At 39.1% G+C, this 26,564-nt stretch overlaps 1 protein-coding gene across 1 annotated transcript in view; it reads right to left on the reverse strand.

The window, feature by feature from the left end:
- The window catches only part of LOC150081713 (uncharacterized), a 157,957-nt gene that overhangs the window by 17,324 nt on the left and 114,069 nt on the right, over positions 1 to 26,564 (reverse strand). Inside the window, exons 5-6 of the mRNA XM_090380293.1 lie at positions 14,423 to 14,934; positions 7,755 to 7,888 (exon numbers count right to left, since the gene is read on the reverse strand). Coding sequence (XP_090236419.1) covers positions 7,755 to 7,888; positions 14,423 to 14,934 — 646 coding nt within the window. The remainder of the gene's footprint in view (positions 1 to 7,754; positions 7,889 to 14,422; positions 14,935 to 26,564) is intronic.

A 26,564-nucleotide genomic window follows, 5' to 3' on the forward strand; every position in this document is an offset into this window, starting at 1 on the left:
GCTCACTTGCGATTTCGCAAATTGACAACTAACACTGTACGTCTAAAACTGAGCCTTAATCAAGAATCAATTGGTGCTGTAAACCAAAAACTCCTTGCCTGATATATATCTCATATGTTAACCCTGCCATCCTTTATGACTAAATTGTCTGCTGAATAACTTCCTCACTTATCAAGATCATTTTTCCAGTATATGTGCAACAATATACACTGAGTTGGCTTTGCATCAGCAATACCTATCTAGTACCAACTGGGGCCACCTTCTGCCCCTAATACAGCCCGTAGAAATCTTGTCATGGACCCCACAAGGTATTGCAGAGTATTTTGCGATAGTGCTACCCATGCGTTGCACATTTTCATGTGAAGGGTCGTCGCATCGATTGTCCTTTTCCTGTAGGTCACAAACGTACTCAATTCAGTTGAGATCGGGTGAGTTGGGCAGCCATGGGAGGGCGGAGAATTCATTGTCATATTCATGAAACCAATTAGCAACCTCCCGGGTTTTGCCACATGACTTGTTGTCTTATTGATAGACGTCTGATTTGTATGGACACACTGCCATCATGAAGGGGTGTGCTTCAAGTGTACTCCCTAAAGTGGCACATACCACACTTTGGGAAGTTCTGACTCTATGCCAGGAGGCCCTCTTGGGGGGGGGGGGAAAGGCTGAGTGGTTTAAGGCTCTACAGAACGTTTTGTTTTTTTATTATGTGATTGCACTGCTACGCGTCGACGCTTGATGAAAGTTTATGAACGTTTGCGCATGATCCACTAATTAAAGTGATATTGAAGGTAATCAGTTGGTTTATTGTTCATTATATTTATTTTGTAATATCCTTAGTTATTATTTTGTAATTAGATTAATAAATAGCTAGAGCCTTCGTACGTCGGGATGCCAGCAACCTCAGTTTTACGGGTTGCCATAAATTAGGCATCCCTTTAAAACGGATTTTGCTTGTTATGACACCTCGATTTATGAACACTCCAAGTTTATGTCGCAGTTGCTATCATCCCTTGTTGTTACATGTCATATGGTTAGTAGAAGCTTGACGTTTATTCGCATTATTAAAGATTCTGTTAAGAAAGAGGTTATGGTGTCATTCGACATCGTTTCACCTGTTCACTTCTATTTACTTGGAGTAGGCTGTGGTGTATCCCAGGGGAGCTTTTGGACACAGATTTCGCTTTTGACTCATGGAATGGCCTCTCCCATCCCAGTGTTGCTGATGTATGTTCTGCTTTGAACCTGCCTTTGTATAGGCGGTGTACGAGCATGTTCAAGTTTCTTACTTTGCCACGAGAACAGTGAAAATACAGTACGAGCTAATGCTGAGCGAGGTAAGTCTTTTAAGAGGATAGTGATATATTGATCCCAAGAATTTCTTATTATATTTGAAGGAACTGTGACGGATAGAGGTACTTGATTCTGAGATATCTGAGTAAATTTGAAAGCATTATCGAAGATGATGCATTATCGAAGTGAATCGCACTCAGTATCTTGACTGGTAATGGCCATCTTCATCTCATCTGCATTAGAGATGAATTCCATAATAAGAGAGAGGAAGGAGTAGACAGCGACCTCAAAAAGATGACAGAAATAGCACCACCCTTGGGACCCCTCTGATACAGGATTTTTCTTGAAAATTCGGAATGTTTCGTCAGAATCTGGAGGAGTGCAGAAATTAAAGCTTGGAAAATGCCACTTTAATATAGAGATATAACACGTAGTTTTCTTAGCCATTGTTCAATCTCTACAATTCTTTCTCCCCCAAAATTTTTTCGGCAATTTTCCGGTCTAGTCCAATGTTACTTTCTGGCATCCCTGACATACAGTTTGTCCAAATATTAACGCCTCGTAAGCAACCAGATAGGGAATCTTATATCATAATGTTAAAAGCAAAGAATGCAGAACTGAAGTGCACTTTTTCCCATATTACAAAGATTCACATTAGTGAATGAATAAATACTGTTTATCGCAAAACGACAAAAATTAACACCGCTGTTGTAGCCAGAAGGCCAGGGATTAACAATGTAGGTAAGTAATTAATAAACAGTAATAAATAAAACACAAATAAAGTAAAAGCTAAGAATTATTTGATAGAAAAATGAGAAAATGAGAAATTATTTGATAGAAAAATGAGAAAATGAGAAATTATTTGATAGAAAAATGAGAATTATACGATACAAAAATGTTTCAAAAGGTCATTTGCATCAGGTTCTGGATTTCCGGGACTGAAAGTGGACTGAAGATGAAGAGAAGGTGGAGAGAAGACTGAAGAATCTTTCACGATACTTTTTTGTCAATGTCGAATTCCTTGGGATTGCAGTTTTAGAATGATGGAGAGAAGTTGTTTAGGTATGAACCTGCACGTTATGCACAGTCTGTTGATGTGACAGATAAGTGCAGGTTTTGACCTATGTCCAGGTGATGGCACCCGCCATTGATGTTTGGCTCGGAGATGACACCGGCAAATATTTCATTGTGAAGATAATTCTTCTCTTCTGATACACATTCTTCCTCCCTTCCCAAAAATATACCCATGATATGTTTTTTTTTTTGGGAGGGGGGGGAGCCGAAGTTTGGCCGATGCCCATTTAATCAGCCAGAATTCTGAGGAGTAATTTTTATAACATTCGTGGGAGGTGCGCAGGCCCAGATTTCGCTGCTGTAGAATTCTTTGGAGATATCTTTAACATGAAGAAGTTGTGTTTTTGAGATCCAACGAAGCTTCGAAAGCGTGACTGTAGGACATCTAGATGGTTACGGAAGGAGAGAGTGCTGTCAAAAATAACCTCAAGTGGTCATCAGTTATCAACCAGCCTTTTTTGTTGTGAATATTTGGGAGAGGATCAGAGAACTTTTCAGAGTCGTGAGCTTCATCACACTCTGGTATTATCGTGTGACACTATCTGGATTCCGTTTCTCTTAAGTGATATCTGGAAGAGGAAGAGGAGGACTTCTCAATCCCCTCACCAACCCAGAAACCTATGAATGTTTCCAGTGTGAAATTGGTTAAATATTGGTTAAAGAATTGTATCCGGAATAAAATGAAAGATTCAATTGAATTTCAATTATAAATGACTGGCCGAAAACCAAATACAGAAAGTAGAATGCATGGTTCTGAGTGAATATTCCTGAGAATTAACTAGATCCTATCATTTAAATGTTAACGTCTTTAACCTTTGCCTTTACTTTCCCGTCGATGCATCCTGATGATGATGAAGTCCTCACCAAAACCATTTTTTCAGTTAATTTCATCAAGCAAGATGTCATTATGAGTTTTCTCACCTCAATCAACTAGGATGCTCTTTCCACCCTGCCAATCGATGAAGCCACTAATGGCCTTGCTTCTCACCTGACAGCAATGGCTATTCAAGGGGCTTCAAAAATCATCAAAATCTCCAAATGGACTAAACTAAACCATGGTTCTCAAGACACCTGAAGCCCGCCTTTCTAGATAAGCAGCGTGCCTTCAGGAAATGGAAGAGTTCAGGAACCACACACGATTTTATTAACTTTAAAAAGAAACGGGCACCTTTTCTGAAGCAAAAACGACAAGCCAACTATAGATATAAAGCTGACAGATTAGTAAGCTCGAAGCGGCCATTTCCAAAGCAGTGCAGGAATATTCAGATGGATGAGAGCCTCTTCATAGAATGAGCAGACAGTACTTTTGGTGAGAGTTGTGTAAGGAAGAATCTAATCGTCCCTCCCCCTTACGCGATTTGACTCCCCCTGTCCACACTTAATATCACAAAGGAAAATCTGTTGAAAGTAATAAACGGGTTACCCAACAAAGCTACCGTTGGGCCTGATAGATTTCCTTTGTTCATCATTAAAATATCCTGTGTCTTCATTGTGGCTGTTCTTTTACATATCTTTAATGAAATTTCGCGAACATCTTCAGTACCTCAAATTTGGACACACTACTGCGTCAAACCCATTCCGAAGAATTCGAGGCCTAAAACTGCGCAGATTTTTCGTCCGATTTCAATGGAACGATTCAACTCCTCTTCCTGAGAGCCTGCAGCATCTTCCCGACATCCCTGCACTCTTCTTGGACAGACGCTGAACGTATTTAAAGTAATAAGTCGGACCTAATCTGTCTTAACTTCTGTAATTAATTATTGACTTAATCTCTGTATATTTTATTTTATCCATTTTATTTTATATGTTTTATTCCTCCTAAGTTACAAAACAATAGATAAAAAAACATAAACGTTAAACTAACCTATTGCTAGATGAACTCAACATTGGGCTTGACTGACTTGCATAAATAGCGAATTCAGCCAAGTTTTCTGTTGGGAGATAATAAATTTAATGATGATAAAAATTATTGAAAACTTCAACGAAAGTTATTCTCGTATTATGCTTTGTCTTTTCGAATATCAGAGAAATTCTATGCACAGAGATTATTAAATAGTCATAAAGCTATCAATATTAAAATTTATTTTCCTTCTTACTTTCGAAAATTATCGTTTATATACGTGTTTATGGCTTCTTTCTCTTATTACTCTTCATCATTCGTTTAGCTCCTCCACCGCTGTTTCCATCAACGTTGTTTTTATTTCAAAATCTCTTTTTTTTTCATTATCTTCTAACACACAATCCCTTCTTTCTTACACATCGTTGCTTTCCCTCTCCTTCTATTTATACACATTAATTTTCACTAAGAAACCGTATAAACCCATACGAACATAGATTTAATAATTATTCCACACATCGTAAGCACCAATCCCTTTACTTTCGTGTTACTAAAGCTTTAGTAGCTAGAAACAAGTTTCAATTCCATAGATGACAAACTTATTGCCAATTTGTTTTTGTTTTTTTTTCTCTCTCCCTGTACATCTCGGTAATTTCACTTGGAAAATCCCACCCTTCTGAATGTTATGACGAATTCGTATTAAATTTTGCCATTGGGAAATGATAAAAATAGACAGAAGAATATATCTTAATAAGATACTTTTCCTTCATATCGTTTTGGTGTCTAGTAAGTACTTTCACGAATTTGTTCTGGCGAGGTTTATGACCAATTACTGAGCTGGAATATTGATACCAAAAACTGAACTTCATTGCATCTCTCTCTCTCTCTATGACCTACGTAAAAAAATTTGACTAATATGCAATAAGAAAGTGAGTATATCGATAGCAATATTTGTTGTAAGATTCGGCATCTTATTTTTACTATAAGGTTACCATAGCAGCAGCAGAACTGCATCATCAGATGAAGATACAAATAACCTCTTCCTTTCAACCATGCAAGTACAGGGAATGGAATTTCAATGGGTGGGATGAACGGTGTAATGTGATTTTGCATGCACACTTTTTATGAACCATCAAATAATCAAAAAAACTATTTTCTCGTGATTTTCAATTCAGCCCGAATACTTTAAGCAATTCTGATGACGTTTTACTCTTTATATAAAAGATTTTTTTGTAATGTTTTATTTTTTATTCAATTGTACGCACTATTTCAAAGAGATTCTTACATTTTCCCTTATTTGAATTTCTTTTCTTTTCTTCTCCTTACCCTTTGTTCGTTCAAAAACTTACTTTTGTTTAGTATGTTTTTTCTTTACTTATGCAGAATTTGTGCCCTGACATTATAACAAAATGCTACTCTTCCCAGACTTTTATATTTATATACGTGTTGAAAACACTATTAAAAAGGGCAGTGTGGTAAAAACTCCACTAACATCTTTCATTTTGTAAACTGATCTATGATGGGTCAAAGTTTCGTTTCTTTGATTTTCTTGCAGATCCTTCTAATTTACAGGTCGCATTCATCACCCAGCAATAGTCAGCCATCATGCTGACATTCCACCTCCCCTGATACCGCGTTTTCGTATCTTTAATGGCCTGGTGAAACCTCTCATCCTATTCTTCACTAACACTTCCTAGATTTTCTGGGAAGTAGTTGATGTGGGAGCGTAAAAAACGTACCTTGGCACTCATGTTGCAGCCCAGATCCTATGGTTTACCAACATATTTTTAACTATATTCTTGGTAGTCGGAATCCTTGTTGTTCCCTAAGAAGTTCTCAGCAACAGACCTGAAGCTAATCCATACCTGTTTTTCTCTTTTATTCATAGTTCTCTCAAATCTGGGGTCCTCATCAGTTTGCGAATTTGAGGTCCAACAAAAATACCTTGTTTTAGTTTCTCTTGGGTAATCGATAGGAATTTAGTATAAAGGTAGTTAAAGCAAAGACCTTCCTGATGTAAAGTTTTCACAAACTGTTTCATCATGCTTGATGTGCAAAGGTGGAAGGAGGACGGTTTTGGGGTCTACCAGTGGTTTATGAACTATGTTCTTTGATCCAGGCAACAGACTGTCCCTCTTTGGCCAGACATGACATATAGCAGTGCATACTCCTTGTCCGACTGTCTCACTCTCATAAAAAGCAAGACATTTTTGTATAGCCAGATTTTTGTCCAAGTAACATGCCTATCACTTTAAAATCAGCACAGACCAACCAACCATATTCTTCATACTTAACATTTGTCAATAATTTCTTCAAGTTCTCATATGTTTCTTTCAAATGCACGGAATGAGCTACTGGAATTGTCCCATATTTATTTCCATTCTGGAGCTCCACTGTCTCCACTGTGTTGGATTGTAACTAGTTCCTAAATAGTTCATTAAGTCATTTATATTACTGAAAAAAGCCATAGAATTGTCCTCAGAAAATTGGAGGACTAGTTCTCGTTCTCTATGTCTATACTATGAGAAAAACGTTCCATGTGCTAGAATATTTTTGTTTAAATCTCTTACCAGATCAATCAATTCATGCTATGCAGTTGAGGGGTATTGGACTCAATGTCTCCAGGAGTGTGCATTTCAGTTTCATCTTTAGAAGCTTCACTTTCAGCACTCTCTGCTTCTACATTCTCCGAAATAAGTGTAGACCATGGAACCGGCAGGTTATCTCCATGTGGGACTGGTCTAAAGGCAGATAGAATATTAGGATACAAAAAAAATATTATATCAGGGTTACCCATAATTCAATACATAAACCCATATTTGTGTCTGTAAATTGCGTGTGTTCTCAGGTCGATTTGCCTGTTTTGTGGACGAAAAAACTCCAGGGAGAAAAAACCTTGCTATCTACGCCTGAGACCGACTAACTCAGCCACGGAGTGAAAAAAGCCCATTAAAGTTCCTCGCGTCATCGACAGGATTCCTACCCCAGTCTTTTACACCCGGTGTGAGGAGGACAGTGACGATACCACTGTTCTACCTGCGCAGAGAATATTAGGATACACGCTGCCCTTCTTACTCTTCGCATTGTATCCCTCTACATTAAGCAAAAGTAGCAGTCATCATAGCGGTTTGTAAGCTCCCTCCAAATTATGGGAATTGCAAATGGCGTAGCCTTCTTTTTACTATTTTTCCATAATCTCAATACTTCAAAACAGATTCGGCAAGCTTTGGCCCATGGCCAAAACATGTTGGACGAACCTGTCTTATCTCGTTCTCTTATATTATCCGTTCATTTTTATGCGTGATATGCTGGGCATTTTTCAGAGAATTTTCATTAAATCATTACAACGAATTTTATTTGTGTGAAAAGTATTTGTTATTGTACATTATATGTTTGGTATAACAGAGAAACACCCCACTTCATTCCAGTGACTATCTCTTAATTAGTCTGTACCTTATTATTTCTGTATGTTCATTCATATAATGAACACTGAAATTTCATAGCGTCAGTAACAAGTTAAATACTCGTAATTAACTTTAGTTAAACTTACCTTTAATGGGAAATGTTGGAGGGCCAAACTGGTGTGTCAAATGATGAGGAAAGTAAACCGGGGGAAGTGGAAATCTTGTATGCAAAGATTGATTAAGAGCACTGTCCACACACGCTTGACTCCCCAGTGGTCCGCTGTATTAAACAAATAAAAAATAAATGAATGAAAATTCATACTTTCAGCTCTACATGACATATATACTGACTGTCAAAATTTTAATTTCCCTTATGAAAACAGTTATTCAGTGTTATTCTTCAGAATAAGTAGAAATCCTACCTTCCAAAACTTCTTTTCTTGGCCGTGGCTGCACTGGTTATTTGCAATGCCACAAACAAAGTTCATAGCATCTCGTATAATTGTTTAATATGAATGGTACAGAGATAGCAGAACTCAAAATTATTTTGCTGTGACAGTCAGTTACTGCTGTTATCCAGGAGTATCATATTAGTAGCAAAGTGGGAACATGAATGAAAAATATGGAATTTTCTCTCTGTTTTCATGGATCTTGTTCTGCCACAAACTAGGAAGGAAAGTTTCACACTGCTTTTCGAAAGGCAATTTCCAATTCATCAATTCATTTGCTGGTAACGTGAAGACTTCTCTAAAGAAGATTGCCGGTTCACAGAAAAAGTGTAGGCTCTCAAGATAAAGCTGACACTTTCAGTAACAGCTTGTGCAAATGTTCTATTACGGTTCCAAGAAATCAGCCGACGAGAAGTTGCAAAGTTGCTCAATTGTGGAATTTCTGTAATAGATGACGTTTTCATCTATAGTCGCCCAAGTAAAAGTTGGTACAGAAATTATAAGCAAGCAAGCGCCATTATGATTTTAGTTACTAAATGTTGCAGATGATGGATGATTGAGAATATTTTAGAAACTTTAACTCTTGCACCATACTAAGTACTAAAGGGTCTAATAATTTCGTATTTAAGGTTTTCATGAAAAATAGTTATTTAATGGTGTACAGTAATCAGGTGCCCTTTCATTTCTGTGGACACGTAGTCGGTACTGTGTGAGCATAGGGATTTAAAATCCATCTACTTCACCTAAAATTCTCCATGGTTCCCTAAGGCGTACGTTTTACTTGTATTTTCAAGATAAAAAAAATGTTTACTGTTCTTCTTCACTTCCCTAAGAAATCGTTCACCTAGAATTTTTCTAAGAATGGTTAAGAAAGTCCGGGTGAACGTGACTTTAGCTGACTTTCTTAGAGAAAGTCTCTTCCAGCAAGATGGGCGCTCTGCTCATTGACTTCGGCGAAGTTCATCTGTTTCTGTATGAAAAACGTCCTCACATTTGGGAGGATGGACGGAAGTTTGAGAGCCTGTCCATTATTTGCCTGCTGTGATCGACAGATTTACACCTTTAGGTATGCTTCTTAGATTTTCTTGAAGAACCGCGTGTATAATCTTCATTACAGAACCTGCAATCTTTTGCTTCAGCTCAGTTTTGCACCTGATCTATTGGTGGCCGGCGATATCCTAACAAGAAAGGCGAGGAACTTGATTACCGGTTCTTTCGGGTTGAGTTACAATAGGAAGACCACTACAAATTTTCAATGTTGTCACTAAAATTTTGAGTCTCCTGTTACTTACACTGTTTAATCACTATTTCATTCATATTCAAATATTTTTGAGATGTTATGAAATTTTGACTTCGTCTGATTCATGATGAAGTCATTATACAAGTGAGAGCCACAAAGTAAGCCAAATAATAAGCAGGAAACCGAATATAACATTTATTTTCCAGCACAAAATTTATGCGCTTATAGCTATCGGTTTATCAGATTCTGGATACCCACCGATTAAAAAGACATCTGTCCCTGTTGTAACCAACAACGTACATCACTTCAAATCTCTGCTTCGTCAGAAAAACTTTTTTTTTCGCTAAATTGTATAAATGGACCCAAAAAAATGGAAATTGTTAGAGGCGAGGTCACAGCAATAGTTAAGATTATCAAGATTTTTACCTTAAACATCACTTTACATCACTGTAAAGTGAAACCATAACTAGTTTCACTTTACAGTGATGTCGTGTTTCGTTGTCAGAGCCCTCCGTGGCTAAAAGAATTATCTTGAAGCATTTTGGTTTGGTTGCCTAATAAATACTTTCCATCAGAAATTCAAACATACCAACTGTATGGTACCACACTCAAGGTAGTGGAGAACGAAAAATATCTGGGAAGGGCAGGGTTGTGCAGCCAGACGAGTTCTCTGAGCAGTGCAGATGGGTTGCTAGTATAGCTCATGGTGTTTTGTCAATGATGCACAGGAATTTTGCAAGTAGGGATAAAGGTGAAAAAAAAAAGTAGACTGCAGCCATTATCAACCCACTGCAGGATTGAAGTCTCCTCAACAATTCGTGGTGAGGGAAATGCCCATAATCTGCCACGCTGGTCCAGTGCGGGTTGGCAGATCGATCGTATTTAGCAGTCAGGGGCTTGAACCCCGGTTGTTGTTGTTTGCTTGTTATTTTGTTTTTAGGAGCATTAGCAACTAAGGCCATATTGCTCCGGGAATATGCGGTGGTCATTTCCTGACCTTTCCGCATCCTCCGTATTTGGTGGTCACGGCTCGAACCCCGGTCTAATCAAGAAGCGTGTGCTATGCACTGCTGCTCCAGCCCACCTGGCTACGGAGGCGCCTTGAACCACGGTCTACTCAAACAGCGTGTGCTCCCGCCCCTGATCACTCGGCTGCGGAGGTCCTACGGAGGCAAGTAGGGATAATAAGTAATTATTCCGCTATATAAGGCAATGGTAAGGCCACGTCTTGAATGCTGAATACAAGTTAGGAGGCGTCAATTTAGAATGTGGAACTGTTGAAAAGGGTGCAAAGAAGAGAAACGAGATTGGGGGATTAGTGAAGGAAACAAAAAGGTACTCTTACCAAGAAAGACTTCAGGTCTGCAAAATGCAGCATCGGGAAACTTGGATTGAGTAAGCTAAACGTTGACGGCATCCTTACCCTTGCTTAGATAATACACATAAAGGGGTATAAACTTAAGTTGAGGACAGTTGGTTGAAGGAAAGATGTGCGAAATTTGTTTTCAACCAGCGGATATTTGTTCACTGTTGGAACAAACGTTCATCTGGTATTAATTAATGTGTAGTTTGAATAAATTTAAAGAGGAATTAGACAAATTATTAGAAGGGATGGGCAGGTGATATGGGAAGATTTTGGAGGAGGGGGTTGATGCTGTATCAGCTTGCTTCCTTGCATCTTTGCTAATACCAAAACTAAGGGCACATTGCGAAAAATATTCCTCCCTTCGATATTGGATTCAGATTCATGCCTTTTCCATCAATATTTTGTAGAAAAAAGGCGATTGTAACCAGTGTGCTATCAGGAAGAGCTGTTCTTTCCTCCCATGATGACGGACAAGCCAGCTTCGGAGGATATTTCTTCCATCTCAATAAACTATCGCCCAGTGTACTAATACTTAATTTTGCAGCCTCCATGCACCAACTGTTTTAATTTACAATGACAGCACTCATTTATATGAAAATAGGTTAATATATTAATATGCATGAATTTTAATTATTTATCTATTTATGCAAATTAGTTTATGATATTCGCATCTACTTCTTTGAAGTCACCACAGAAGAGCCTTCTTTACTAATTTTTAAACATGTCATAGTAACGAATTATTATGATAAATGATTATTAAATCTAAATATTCGAGTCACTTTTAAAATCAACTACAAAACCTTTTATCGATGATATACAGATTCTAAGACTTCATTCGGGATCGAATTCGCCCTAAAAGGCACCCGCAAAGTTTTATTTCTTAGAGCCCATCTTTTCTTCTCCGTCAGAAGAGGTGAGTGAGGGGCACTTTAACCACTGGCATGCAGGTTGCGCAGTTTAAGACCTCATTGCCTGTATTATTCCTTACTCCTTACTGCTTATTCCTTATTCCTTACTCATTACTCCTTACTGCCCCTCCCTGCAAAATTATTCAATGCCATTTTCATTTTATCTACGCTAGCATTTTACAATTCCATCTAAAATGGCATGCCATTTAAAAATTAAGGAAACTGAAGGTTAAGGAAGAATTAAAGAGTCGAAGAGTATGAGAAACAACATATGAAATCTTATTAACTTAGAATTCAATGAATTAAACTGAATTAAGTAAGACGTAACCACTTGAAAGTACTGATTTATTTTTAAACTCCATAATAAAACTTATAAATTCTCACTGTAATTCACTTATTAGGTAAACTATAATTAGAGAGGGTAATTATATTAGATAATAATCACCGAAGAGCAGTGTGTTATTGCAGATTACATTATATAAATTCCAAATTCATGCGAATTCTACATTTCATAACGTATTCTGTTCATTCTGCAAATTCAATATTAATTTCTCATTGTGAAACACTGCGCTAAACGTTTAATAAGACTAGAGTCAGTTCAATATAACAATTCTTCTGAGGGGCAGTTTTGACAAAAGCATTAACAAAAATTCAATTCAAATCAAATGTTCTGTTTCGATTGTTAGAAGTTAATTCTAAATAGTCCATAAGAATTCCTTCGTTGCGATGGGAAATCCCTTTCAACTTTGACTTTCGATAGGAATTCTGAAAAATTTCCAGCACTATGCCGTGCCGAATCTGGTAGTTGGTTTAGCATGGTTGCTAAAGAGCAACATGGGATCACTCGTGACTTTTACCAGAAGGTAAGAATTTGTAGTTTCACTGCTGCGAAGACTACATAATTTCCAAGATTTTGAGGCAAACATACTCACACATGACATACATGAAATTTCCTGAAACAATCCAAACAGATCTCTCCAAATACTCGAAAGAAGAATACCTTGCGGGACCCATCTTAATGAGCGGATTCAGCGTTTCGATGCTCAAGAGTTGTGGCGCACAATTCCCCATATCCTGTTCTAAGTCCTCAAACCAATCTGTACTATTAAAATATAGTACTACGCAAATCACTAATTTTAATGATAAACAAAATTCTGAACAAGACAAGAGTCCTCCCTGACGGTCCCCTTATTCATTGTCAACGCACCTAGCAACTTACCTTCATTGTAGACACGGCACCCTCATGTGTTCTTAAGTCTGTTCAGATACCCAGAATATGGGACAACTAAATCGTCAAATCTATTTTCGAAACCTAAAAATCTAAGGATTCGAAAGGACTTTCGACCCATCTCAGTAGGGTGATCTCTTCTTAAAATATTCGGAAACAAGATGCGAGCATCATTTATCAATCGCTGTTTAGGCCACTTCTCCTCGATTTGCACTTTGTGTTAAGTGGAAGGTTAACTATTTCTAACCTTCTGGAAATGCATCACCTTCTTAGGATCCAAAAATCTTTTAGTAGCAAAGATAGATCAACACCAAGTTACGCTCCTTCGGCATCATTTGGAACAGGTTTCAGCGACGCGACGGTTGGATAATGATAATAACATCCCACACCTGTGGGATGTTATGGAACAGGAAGTGAAGCTTATGGACATACAAATGTCATCCATCCCGACACTGTGGAGAACCTTGCAAGCAGGATGGGTACATCCTGCAAGGATGCAGCCATCTTCAATGTGGTGTCAATGTCTAGGCAAATAGCGGCTTTTATTCTTGAGAACGATGACCCTACTCGGTATTAGGTAAGTGGTCATAATTCAGTGATCGCTGAGCGTATATGCATAAGCGCCTATTTGCCTTCACCATATTCATCCGTTGGCATGTAATGGAAGAACTTCCAGTAGACGGCTTTTCGTGACATTTTATATTTGATTCATATGAAAAGATCTGTCGAGCCATCCAAATTTCATTAAAATCGGACAAATAGAAATCAGGCAATTATTATTTCTTTTTTTTTCCCTATAATTTGCGTGGAAAAAAGAAATTCACCGATTAAATGTAGTTTTAATGCACAGTCTGTCCACACTTCGCATGTATTATTATGTATCTCTTCACAAGAAGAGATACATAATGATAATATCCTTGGTCAATACTGGTGGGCAGCGGGGGTGTAGGGTTATTTAAGCTACTGGCATATCATGGACTTCATAACTGCCTCTGCATTTATTCTAAGCAATCCAGTAATAATTATTCAAGCCATTTATTCTTGAAACCCGAGGTAAGCTGAGGTTAAAACAGCCTCGTTCTGTAATGATTCTGAAATTCTGTTTACCATCATTTTACGTGAAAATTGCCTTGATAAAATATTGATCACCATTGCCCAAGTTCAACATTGATTCTTCTCGTTCATCTAGCGGTTTTTCATATTTAATAATGCTCGGCCTTTATAAAAATGGTTTCACCCAGTCGATGATTTATATTAAATGTTGCGAATTTCCTTTATGGATGAAATTGTTCAAGTATTTATATAAGTGTTTATTATTTCTCTAGGGAATCCTTCATAGAGGGATTCGTTACAAAACCTATGATCTATAATAATGGAAGTGGGAATTTGCTGCTTGAAGTCCGTGTCATATTTTTGCCTCTTCAGAGAGATAAAAAATTTCGATTGAAATTTTGTTAATGAATCTAATGCCACCCTCTATTTCCTTGGCCGTGCATTGGCTTTCTTATTCTTGCGCCTTTAATTTTAAGAATAACTATCATACAAGAATGTTTACCACTTTCACATGTTCTGGGAACTATAATTCCACCTCAGTGGTTCAAAGGCCGACTAAGGGTTACCTACCTCGAAGAGAGGGAAGAGAAGAGAGACGATGCTCTGAGCGAGAAGTTCGGGCTGAGACAGGAAGCAGAATCCTTAAGCAATGAAGTGTCAGGAAGTCCCGGGGGCGGGCGGGAACTAATCAATGGGTTGTCGGCGACTACGTCCGTTATTCGTGTTATAGTGCCGCACGCATCGACAGCTTTAGTTGTCGACTGATCCTCCGTCGTAGCGTCTGACACGGCGGGTGGTTGAGACATAGACGGCCTCGGTGACGACTCCTCGTGGTCTTCTGGTGAACTGCTGTCGTCGAGGTCATCTACTTCTGCTTTTTTGTCATCTGGACGACTTTCGGATGACCCTTGCCTAGTTTCGTCATTGCTTTGTGCTCCTTCCGTTCCTCTGTCCTCGTCATTTGCGTCTTCGGCATTCCCGTCGGCACTGCGTGCATCCTGAGGTAGCCTATCCTTCTCTTCACGCTCCTTTCGCAGCCGCTCAGCTTTCCGCCATTTGGCTCTTCTGTTTTGGAACCACACCTGGAAAGAATTTAAATTGTGATTTAGTCTGACTTTCTTCTTGTTAAGATGAACAATCAATAAGTGTGTTGTAATAAGAGCTCATATAATTCACTTGTCGTGATATTTAATACTTTTATAGTATTTACATATTAAATCTTCTATTATTATACTCCGGAACCGCAACATAATGTCAGAGGAGGTGACAAGATAGAGATAATACAAGAACATCACCGTATATAGTCAACAGGGCATGAACCACGGTCACTGAAACGCTTGTACTTCTGTTATTCAATGGTGACCACTTGTCTCTGGCGCCTGAAACATGGTTTCGAAATGTTGATACGAAAGAACACTACATTTAAATTGAAAGCATGAAACTACTCATATTTTCAAGGAAATTACCGCGAATTTCCTCTGTTTTATTCTAAAAATAGGCCAGCACTTATCCACAAAGAGTCTGTTATGTTGCTATTTATTTGTAATACGAGTAAATGCCATTTCAGGGTCGTTTAAGGATAAAAATATATGCCTTTACATTAAAAAACAGGGTAGTAACTTAACTTTATTATACGATTATTATTGCACGAATAATGACGTAAAGTTTTAGCTTTCCTCTAACCAGAGTTTTACTGTGCTCGATGTATTAGATGGAACATTATCATGCTGGAACATGGAGAGGTCCATCCACTTAGAAATTCCAGTGTAGGCATCACTGAAATCTCTAAAATATTTGCCTACCACGAGCAGCCCACACTTCTTCGAACTTCATCGAGGACTCAATACGCTATATGACATTCCCCAGCCATTCTGCATACTCATAATCGAAAGTCTGATTGGAAGGTTTTGTAACCCGATTCATTGCTCCAATAGGACCAGTTTCCACTGGTCTATGGTTGAAGAACAATGGGCTGGGCAACATTGCGAACAACATCTTGCGTTTATTGATGTTGATTGATGGCTTATGAGCAGCAGCTCAGCCCTCGAAACTTATGCTGTGTATCTCTGTGAGGACTATAGTTTAGGTGTGTTTGTGTGTGTGTGTTAAGCGTCAAAGCAACTAGGCTATGACACATCCGTATACTATGTCTGAAAATGCGTGTTCTGCAGTTGGCTGGTTGTTGGATGAATTTTCGGGAGAAAAACACCATGCGGCTGTCGTTCAAGACCGACCAACTCAACCATGTTGCGAAAACGACCGTAAAATTCATCTATGTCGTTGACGAGATTCAATCTCAGACCTTTTCCACCCTTTATGAGAAGACAATGATCATAGCCACTGTTCGTAGACATACGGATACTCTTATAGACATCTTTATTTATTGAATTCTTTTGACCTTATATGGCCGTCCCGGAATGTAAACAGAAAATTTCTTGTATTCCGAGTAATTTTGAACTCCTGACCGTGTGATCGCCCTGGAGTATAAACAGAAAGTTGTTTCATTTATTCTTTATTATTAAATTTAATATACACCAACTGGCAAGTGCCCATTTAAATGTCCATATTTATACTCCAGCACAATCAGCAGGTCAGATAAATTTACAACAAATACAGTTGTTAACCGTATTTAGCAGTTATGAGAGCTTGAACCACGATTCACTCAAAGGTCATATGCTATTGTGAGCATTCGGCGCTACATCACGCCTAAAATGTACAACGGAGCAGTAATCAGTAAATGCCGTTACAGAAATTTATGTGAATTAAGCTATAAACTGATAAACAAAATATAACTTATACAATACAATATATAGTGATAGTACAATTTTACCAAGAAATCAGTCCAGTACTAGGAAAAGAATACAAAATGTTTATGGCTTTTCTTTAAACTCATTATGAAAAAAAAAATCACAAGAAACATCACATAAACGAACTATCGGTTCCAGATAGTCCTGTGAAAAGTGTTTCACAAAGCTATCTACAACCGGTTATCTGGTTGATAAATCTGGAAAAAGAATGATGTCGAACGGGTCAAACCACTTTCTGCCGACAAAACCGTAAGGTTTACGCAAGGTTCATGGTGAGTGAAGGGTGCAGCGCGTTGTACAGGCTCTACGACAGTTGACATCGTAATATAATATGGAGAATGCAAAAACAATGTCCCAAATGACGATGCACCGCACACCCAGAACAATTGAGTTCCACAGCCCAAGAGACACCCTCTCCTCCCCGCTGAGTATCATCGACGGTGAATACTGTGGTTTCGACAACATGCTGGATGAACATTGAAGGACTAGAAGCGAGTGTGCTGGTCGGATGAGTCCAAATACCTGGTGCAACACGCCGACGAACGCCTTTGTGTGTGGCGCAAGCAACACGAGTCCACGGACCCAAGAACTAGACTCCTGGTGCGTACGGACCATCGTTTTTCACTGATGAGGTCTCTACCAATAGCTCTTAGGAGACCACGTGCACCTTGCCATTTTGCATTTTTAAACGGACAAAAACGGGATCTTCGAAGACGATAATGCCATTGCCATCGTGGCACAGTGCACGAGCGATTCGCGCATGTTAATTAGCCTCCAAATTCGCCTGATCTCAACCGAATTATGTGGGATGTTTTAAAACGGGTAGTGAGGAGTACGGACACGCACCTCTCATCTATTTTGAGACGGTGGAAATCCGGCAGCATGGCTGCAGATCCCTGCGGACGTCTTCAGATATCTAGTGGAGTCAATGCCAAGGCTAATAGCTGCTGTTATCCATGAGAACCGTGGCCCAACATTGTATTGTTAAGTAGTCACGATTTAGTGATCACTGAATGTATACACACGTGCTCACACTGTCCTCCAACGCTAAATGAAGAAACCCGGAAAAACCTGAAAAGGCCATCAAGGATACTTCTAGTCGCCAAAAAGATTTAAATCGAGACATCTCCAAACCATAGGAAAGTGGCAAACCGTTATATTGTGGTGGAGGACATGAAGTTAATGTAAAAGTTGTAAAAAACACGTGTGATACGCAATTAATTGCCCCTTGCATCTCTCCCATAATTTTTTTATTATTAATTACGCTATCAAAATGTAAAGGTGATGTGATCATAGTCAAATTGATTGCTCTGCCAAGAGCAGGGCCAGGCATAAACTCAACAACTACTTCTCTTTATATTCCTATCCTAAGCTTTCCTCTTCATCTCCCAATATCCACAGCAGAAGATCATCCAATATCTTTCTGGAAATATTTACAATAACATGTTTATACATTAGCGCAGTTCTCTGCTCTATAAGGATAAGATAATACGCTGTACAGGGTGAGACAATGTATCGATAGAATGAAAATACTATGAATAAGACACGCAGTATCAGTGGTGGCGAACCTTTAACAAAATTTATTACAAAATAAAATGCAACTTTGAAGACAATCTTCGCTTGCAATAACAATATACTAGAACCTTAATAATATTCTGGTGTCTGCGCGGTAGCACAGTGGTGGAAAAGGCCCGGGTTCGAATCCCGTCGATGACGCGAAGAACTTTTAATGGCTTTTTCACCCCGTGGTTGAATTACTTCCTCTCAGGCGTAGATAGCAAGGCTTCCCCCACCCTGGAAAAACTGGGGCTTTTCGTCCAGCAAATCGACAATCTGGAATGGATGGGACTTCGACAATGTCGAATTTTTTTACAGCTTTCAGAGTATATTGCCCTTTGTATAAACAACATTAATGCAGGAACTCTCATCCATTTGTATGGAGTTTGTAAGATTGTCTTTCCTTGTCGTGGGTTTTTGCGGATGGTAAAATTTAAGCTGCTTAGTTAATGCGATGATCTTACGCAAACAGCAGAACAAACTTTTCCTTTGCAACAACTTGCCTTGGTATCGCACTACATTCAAATAAATAGCATCGCCTAAAGGTAACCCCACATTTTTGTTTAGTAGGGACCACCGAATATTTGATGAGGAACCAGTAAATTCTGGATTAGGTTGCCAGATCAGTATTTTGTCTTTAAAATACAGTAAATGGAAGTTCGCCTTTTGGTGATGCCATTTATTTGAAAGTAGTGCAATGTCAGGGTAAATCGTTGTGAAGGCAAGGTATGATCTACAGTGATCGATAAAACTATTGCTGATTATTAAGGAACTTTAAATCCTGCTTGGCCAGAAAAACACATGAATGGACAAAGCGGTCTTCCCAACTTTTTATAATTTCAATAAGACCAAATATCATTAACTATTTTATATTTTTGAAGCTCTGTGTACAGGCAATTTTCACTCTCGTGAAATATCCTAAAATAATATTTATACTTTGTGAGATGATGTCATTCGATAACGAGAAAGGACCATCCTCAAAAACTCTTAAAAGTAAATTCGTGATTCGCGAATAGTAGTTCACGAATAAGGAGAATAAGGTGTATTTTTGAGGTATATTTATATGGTATTATTATTATTATTATCTGAAGTTATTGAAGTAATTCGCGAACTCCCTGTACAGTTATATGTTAAATTTTATTTTCTATTTAATTTGTTAAATGGAGAATTCTTTCCCAATGGGCCATGGTGATAGAAAAGAGCAACGTTAATCATACAAATTTGTGTGAAGGAGAAAGCCCTAGAGAAAAGACAAGAGTTCGCATTCGCTTTTACTCAAAGGCGAGGAGATATTACAATGTCTAAACATCATGTTTGTTTTCAACTAAAGGAATTACAATTAAAAGTAAATGCTAACAAATTAGATTGATATCCATGCATTGGCGCACTGACTCTTCGTTCTGAGGCGCTTTTCAATATCTTTTGATTGCCTGTGATTAATTAGTCCTGGGATAAACTTGCTACAGCATTCCGTTTTGAGTCTGATATTTCGCTAGTGACAATTGATTGAAAATCTTATTACTGCACCAGGTCCCTTGGCTGTCTTAGTTTCCTTCTTGCTTCACTGCTGAATCCTAGGAAAAATTGGTCCTTCAGAAGCAGTATTTTAATTTTAGATGAGCTCTTTAGGGATGAAAGTGAACTTGAGATATGAGAGAGAGAGAGAGTATAATAAAATTAACCCTATGCTAATAGAAACGAATGCGTTGGAGCTGACCAGAGGAAACCCTGAATTCGTCAAGGAGTTTTTAGGGAATTTACCTAGCAAAGGTGAGTCCTTTTAATGGTTAAGCGACTGTTTATAAGTTTTCTACCCAAGGAATTGTACAATTCGAGTTTTAGAATGATCGGTATTGCGTCGATTCTAAATTATTGGTAGTCTCAGAAGCAAAATGGGAAGGTGAATCAGTAATGATTTTGTTTGGTTTACAGCATACTGATGGTACTGAAATCGTATATAAATGCTAACTATTTTATAGAAAACGGTAAATTTTCAGCAGTATTATCTGTTTTTCTGTACTTTTCCCTCTTGTACCATTTAAATTTAATAATTACCTTGTCGGTTCCTTCAGTAATTTTAATTTCTCTCTTTCTCAGACAGACTAAATTATTATCATGCGCGATGTTGCAACGTGCACGAAATAAAGAGAGGCATGAAAAACCTAATTAGAGTGCCATTGTGAATGAAACCTTACAGAGCTGATGGTTTATTGTTTTCGATATTCGCTTTCTCACTCTCTCATTTCCCACTTTAGCGCTTGACGATGACATTTTTGTATTTATTTTGAATTTCTCCTCACTGGTACCAGCAAACTAAGAGTTTCAATTTACTGAAATTTTCGTGTAAGCTTTGATTTTTTAAAATTTATATTTTATTCTCTTTGTTATTGTAGGTGCTTTCAGAGTATTCGTGTCTGCACCGACAGGGAGGTTGAATTCTTTACAATGTTGTGTATAGATTGTGTTAGGTGGGAGTGTGTAAAATACGAGAAAAACAACTCCAAAATAATAACAACTCTCTAAAATAATTTTCAGATTAATACTTAACGAGAATTTCTTTTAAGAAAAGTAACTCCCAATGATATCTTTTGGAATTAATTCAAGAGATAACCGAATCAGTTCTGTAGTACTTAATATAAGAAGGTAGGATTCCTAATCATATTTCCATTAAGAATGTGAGCATGGTTTTAGTGATCATTGTTTTTGAATTATATGTGCATTATTATTATTATTATTATTATTATTTCTCCCTGATGGGGGTTCCACTTCGTGACGGGTACTGCTACCAAGTGCACATGTGTTGTGTCTGATGTTATTGTTGGTCGAAGAACTCTGACTGTCCTACAGGTGTTCAGGATTGCGACTTTCTGGAGTTCCTTGTAGGTGTTTGCCAGGAGACCTATTGCTCCTAGGCTGTTATGTAGGGCCTTTGGCACGATACCGGTGGATGACACGATGATCGGGATGGTCGTTACTTGTTGCATATGCCACATCTCTTTGATCTCCTGTCTTAGATCCGTGTACTTCCTAATCTTTTCTCGTGGGTTTTCTGGAGTTGGGCATCGCAATGTCAATCAGATAAGTAGCACTTCCCGTCTTGTCGACAAGGGTTATATTTGGTCTGTTGTGAGGGATTGTTTTGTCCGATATTATGGCGCAGTCCCAGTACAGCTTGTGGGTTTGGGTGTCTAGTACGGCCTGGGATTCATACTTGTAATACGATACACTTCCTTTGATCAACTGGTATTTCCTCGCTAACTTCTGATGTGTTATCCTGGTTATCCAGATAGAGTACACCGTGTCAGTGTACTCTGTCTGGGTGATCACCTTGCATCCTACGGTTATATGTTGCATCGTTTGTGACGCCAGGTGGTCTCGTCGATATGTGTCATCTGACCCACCGGGTTCCTTTTCGATGCATTTTCTATAGTTCGTGGTGTTAATTACCTGGTCTTGAATGGCGAGCATGATTCCTTCAGTCTCGGGGAAGAGCCTTCCGCTCATGAGCCATGCACTGGAAGCCAATTTATCTATGTGGCCTGGATGGAGGTCATTGTAGAGTCTACCCTACAGTGTCTTCTTCGCCGTCTTTCTAGCTTCGTTTGTTCCGTCTGGGCAAGAAGGCACTCTCGCTTATGTTGAGTGGGATATGCTGCTTGTCTGCCTTCCTTATGGTCTGGTAGAGTGCTGTTGTGTTTTTCCGAAAGTAATCCTTCAGGTTAGTTGTTGTTCTTCTGTTGCTCGATGCGGTCTATCAGGCCTCTTCCTCCTTTTCGAGCTATTATCAGTTTCTTCACAGCTGACTTTGAATGGTGTTGGCAGCTCTTGTTCATCGTTGTCATTGTCTTTCCCATGATGTCCTCCAGCTCATTATTAGTCCAATCTATGATCCCGAAGGAGTATGTTAATCCCGGGACTGCGTAGGTGTTTATGGCTTTAACTATGTTCCCTCCGTTTAGATTTGCTTTGAACATGCATCAAAGTCTCTGATGGTATTTTTCGGTCAGGCAGGCCTTGATCTCCCTGTGATCTAACTGCTGAGCCTGCATCATTCCCAGGCATTTCTAGGTCGCTCTCCCTCTCATGGTTTCGATCCCTTTACCAGTCTGTATGTGGTAGTTTCGGCTAACTAATTTCCCGTGATGCAATCCGTGGGTATTGCATTTGTCTAGACCTAATTCCATCCTGATATCATTGCTGAAGTCTTCGGTGATCCGGAGTACTTGCTGGATTTGCTTCTCGTTTTCCGTGTACAGTTTCATGTCTTCTATGTACATGAGGTGGGAGAGAGTGTACAGGTTTTTCCTTCCTTCCTTGAGGTTATGTCCATACTTGCTGTAGTTGAGTGATGGGCAAGCCGGTTGAGTGGCCTAAGATCATCTCCCTGAAAGATTCCTCTGCTGATGGGGATCGTTCTAGTTGTGATATTCTCAACCTTGATGGTGGTACGCCATTTCTCCATGGTTGCTTCTAGGAAGTTTGTCACTGCCAGATTGACTTCGTAAATCTTCAGCGTCTCTATTAGCCAGCTATGAGGCACGGAGTCACGAAGGCCTTGCGGTAATCGATGTAGGCTGTATACCGGTTGCGGCAGTTCTTGTAGGCTTGCGCTATAAATAACTGTGGTATTAATAGTTAATTGCTATTTGCATTCTTTGCTCATCAGCTTGCATCCCTTCTGTTGTTCGGCCATAAAGTTCTGGTTCTGCAAGTATTCTGATGGCTTTTTGGTTATGCAGCTGGTCAGGATCTCGTACATCGTTGAGAGATAGATGATCGCTTGAATTTCGGCCTTGTTTTATTATTATTATTGCTCTTATATTATTTCTCCCTGATTGGGGGTTCCACCTCGTGACGGGTATTGCTACCAAGTACACAGGGTAGTTATTGTTATGTCTGATGTTACTGTTGGTCGAGGAACTCTCTAACTATTCTACAGGTGTTCAGGATTGCAACTTTCTGGAGTTCCTTGTAGGTGTTCGCTGCTAGTCTGTTATGTAGGGTCTTTGGCACGATACCGATGGTTGACACGATGATCGGGATGGTTGTTACTTGTTACTTATGCTACATCTTTGATCTCCTGTTGTTGTTGAAGACAAGCTTCCGCAGGCAACAGTGGGCGCTGACTCCCTTATGGCTAACACAACTGAAGGGCAAGACCTCCCAGTCCAACCATATGGAAATGCTTCCTGCGCAAGTGCACTAGTAACCACCCAGGAAGGAAGAAGCCAACGCATGACATGAAGCATTGAAATTACTATATTCGTCATGCGAGCATACTTCGAAGTAACGAAGCTAGAGACAGACATGACAATGTACAGGACGAAATTACACATTAGTGGTTAGAACGATTTCGGACTGTTCGGGTCACCGAAGAGCGAAAGCAGACCAGAGACAGACCATCGTCAAAAAGAACACGATAGCTCCTGCAATCTTGGAAAAAAAGTTAGCAAGATGTGAGCGACCAACTACAAACAACAACGAATACGGACATAAAGGAACCAGAACTGGAGGAGGAACAGCAAGTACAAGAAACACAACCTGGAGCAGCCGAAGTAGAAACAGACAAGATCGCGATGTCCAGAATAGAAGAAGATTGGAAGAAAGCTCTAAAATTTGGAGGGAATGTAGCCCCCCACAAAGACCCACGCCATACTGAAGCAGAGACCCAACAGAATCATGTGGAAAGTCACAGGCCACCTCAATACGCGAATAACACCGGATTATCTCAACAAGAAAGTAACACTAGACACCGTCCGTATAGCCTTTTACTGTGACGCTGTAGCAGCCACCAGGTTAAACGGAAGGAAACCAGAGAAATACATAACGCAAAACGAGAAGACAAGAAACCACCAGCTTGGAAACGAAGGCTACAGCAGAAGAGATAAGAGTGAAGATAGGCTAACTCACCCAGTACCAACGGGGTAACAGAAGTAAGAAGCTGATCATTAAAGTGAAGGCCATCTTCAAGAAAGACAATATCCTCAATGAAAGTATCCAAAAAAACCAAACTATTATATTTGGGTTATACCTGGTAATTTATTTATTTTTTACTTTTTTTGTTAGTTGTTGGCGCATCGGCTTCTGTGGCCATATTGCACCTACCAAGGTTTCGTCATTTTCTACTCTGATCCAAGCCCGAGGCGGGATTCGAACCAACTCGCGACCTTTGGGTTGCCAGGTAGGCACTTTACCCACCTGGCTAGCCCGGTCGGCTGGTAATTTCTTGCATATAAGACAACATAAATAAATTCAAATTATATTTGAATCACCCAGAATTTTTTCTATATACTCGTTTATGTAATGTGTCTGTAAATTGCATGTGTTCTCTGGTCGATTTGCCTGTTTTGCTGGACCAAAAAAAAAAAAAAACCCCCAATTTCTGCGGGAAAACCTTGGTATCTACGCTTAGACCGACTAACTCAGCCACGGAGTGAAAAAAGCCCACTAAATTCTTCACGTCATCGACGGAATTCGAACCCGGGTCTTTTCCACCCGGTGTGTGGAGGACGGTAACAATACCACTGTGCGCAGACACCAAGAACTATAGCAAATACATCGCTAAGGATCCCGTAGTAACAGTTGACCCATGTCGTCGATGTCACCTGGCTGCAGAATCAATCCAGCACATCACCACAGGATGCAGGGTAATCACCGAGACGGGTACACACGATAATAGTAGTAACCGGACACAACCAACCACCCCATGCACGTGGTACCAGTGCTAATCACGGGGCGGGTAAAAACCCATAAAGGAGAAAAAAGGTTTTAAAATAATAATAATAATGGGGAATAACTAAAAGTATGATACTAGTAACACAAAGAAATAAATTGCTTATAATAAGTTAATAAGCTTATAAGCTAATAATAAGTTATAAGTTAATAATAATAAGTTAATAAGCTAATAATAAGCTTATAATAAATTGCTTATAATATTATAACTTTGGGCTTTTTTTTTTCAATAATTTTTAAGGTCAGAAAGAAACGCTGCAATCTTGAGTTCAAGCACCTTTATCAAATGGACCTAAGTCAGCGATCCTTAGTATGTTCGCCTAGTATTCAGCTTAAACCAGCAAGGAAGAACGGCTATAAAGAATAAATCAGTTCAGCGTATTTTGAAAGCAATATGAACAAGTGCATGAACTTCTTTCACCTTTACGAATAAATCTAGCATCCGTTATATAGTCTAAGTTCAGTATCCTTTGTCGTATCTCCAGTACTGATGGACTGAGATCAGTAGTTACAAAGCAGATAACAGCACCAAAAAAGAATTTTTGTCACTATTTTGAGAAAGATGTACTGAGCTAGGTTTGCTACAGATTTCTTATGAAGCTATAGCAATTCTCGTTCACTCCACTCATAAACAGAAATATCAAATCTCTGTCAGGTTAAGTTTCATAAGCCTAAAACTCAGTTCCATTCAATTGTGGTGTCCCGCGATGCGATGATGCTTCTGCTATCAGTATTTACAAATAGTAAATGAGTAAACACGATGACTCTTCCTATGATTAAAGCCGGCCCCTTTCAAAATCGGCCATGTGGTAGGCAATGCCATACCACCATATTTTCTGATGCCACAGAGACCACAACAAAAACAACTCCATAAACTGCTGTTAACCAGTTCCCAGATGTCACTGTGTGACCTGCAAAATTAAATTTAAGAAAGAAGAGGGTAAACGTGGCCACATGGAATGTCAAAAGTTTAAAAGAAGGCAAGATGGATATGGTCATCAATGAAATGGATAGGTAGAAAATTGACATTTTAGGAGCAATCGAAGTCATGTGGACAGGACAAGGTCATTTCAAAACTGGAAATGGGTTTTTGATTGTTTTTTCTGGAAGTGACGAAGTAAAAGAACTAGGTGTCGCTGTCATTTTGAATAAGGAATGTTCATGGTCTCTTCTTGTATCCAAGAAGAGACCATGAACATCCTATTAATAGTAGAATGATGACGATTAGACTTCAGAGCCAGCCAGCCAGTAAATCTCACAGTTTTAGTTGCATATGCACCAACAACAACATCCACAGATGAAATATGAACGTTTATTATGAAAATCTGCAATCGGCTCTTGATCTGGTCCCAAAAAAGGATGTTTTGATATTCATGGGTGATTTTAATGCAAAGGTAGGCAAGACAGTTTCTTCTAATCCGGAATGTGGTAGGTTTGGTCTTGGCACTAGAAATGAACGAGGTGAAAGTTTAATTGGATTTTGTCATCTGAACAGTCTTTTAATCCGTAGCCGAGTGGTCAAAACGGGAGTGCAGTAGCACGCGCTCTTTGAGTAGACCGGGGTTCAAGCCCCTGACTGCTGAATACGGTCGATATGCCAACCCGCACTGGACCAG

Source organism: Mastigoproctus giganteus, chromosome 8 (genome assembly GCF_048544385.1).
Source record: "Mastigoproctus giganteus isolate SK-2022 chromosome 8, ASM4854438v1, whole genome shotgun sequence".
Taxonomy (NCBI): domain Eukaryota; kingdom Metazoa; phylum Arthropoda; class Arachnida; order Uropygi; family Thelyphonidae; genus Mastigoproctus; species Mastigoproctus giganteus.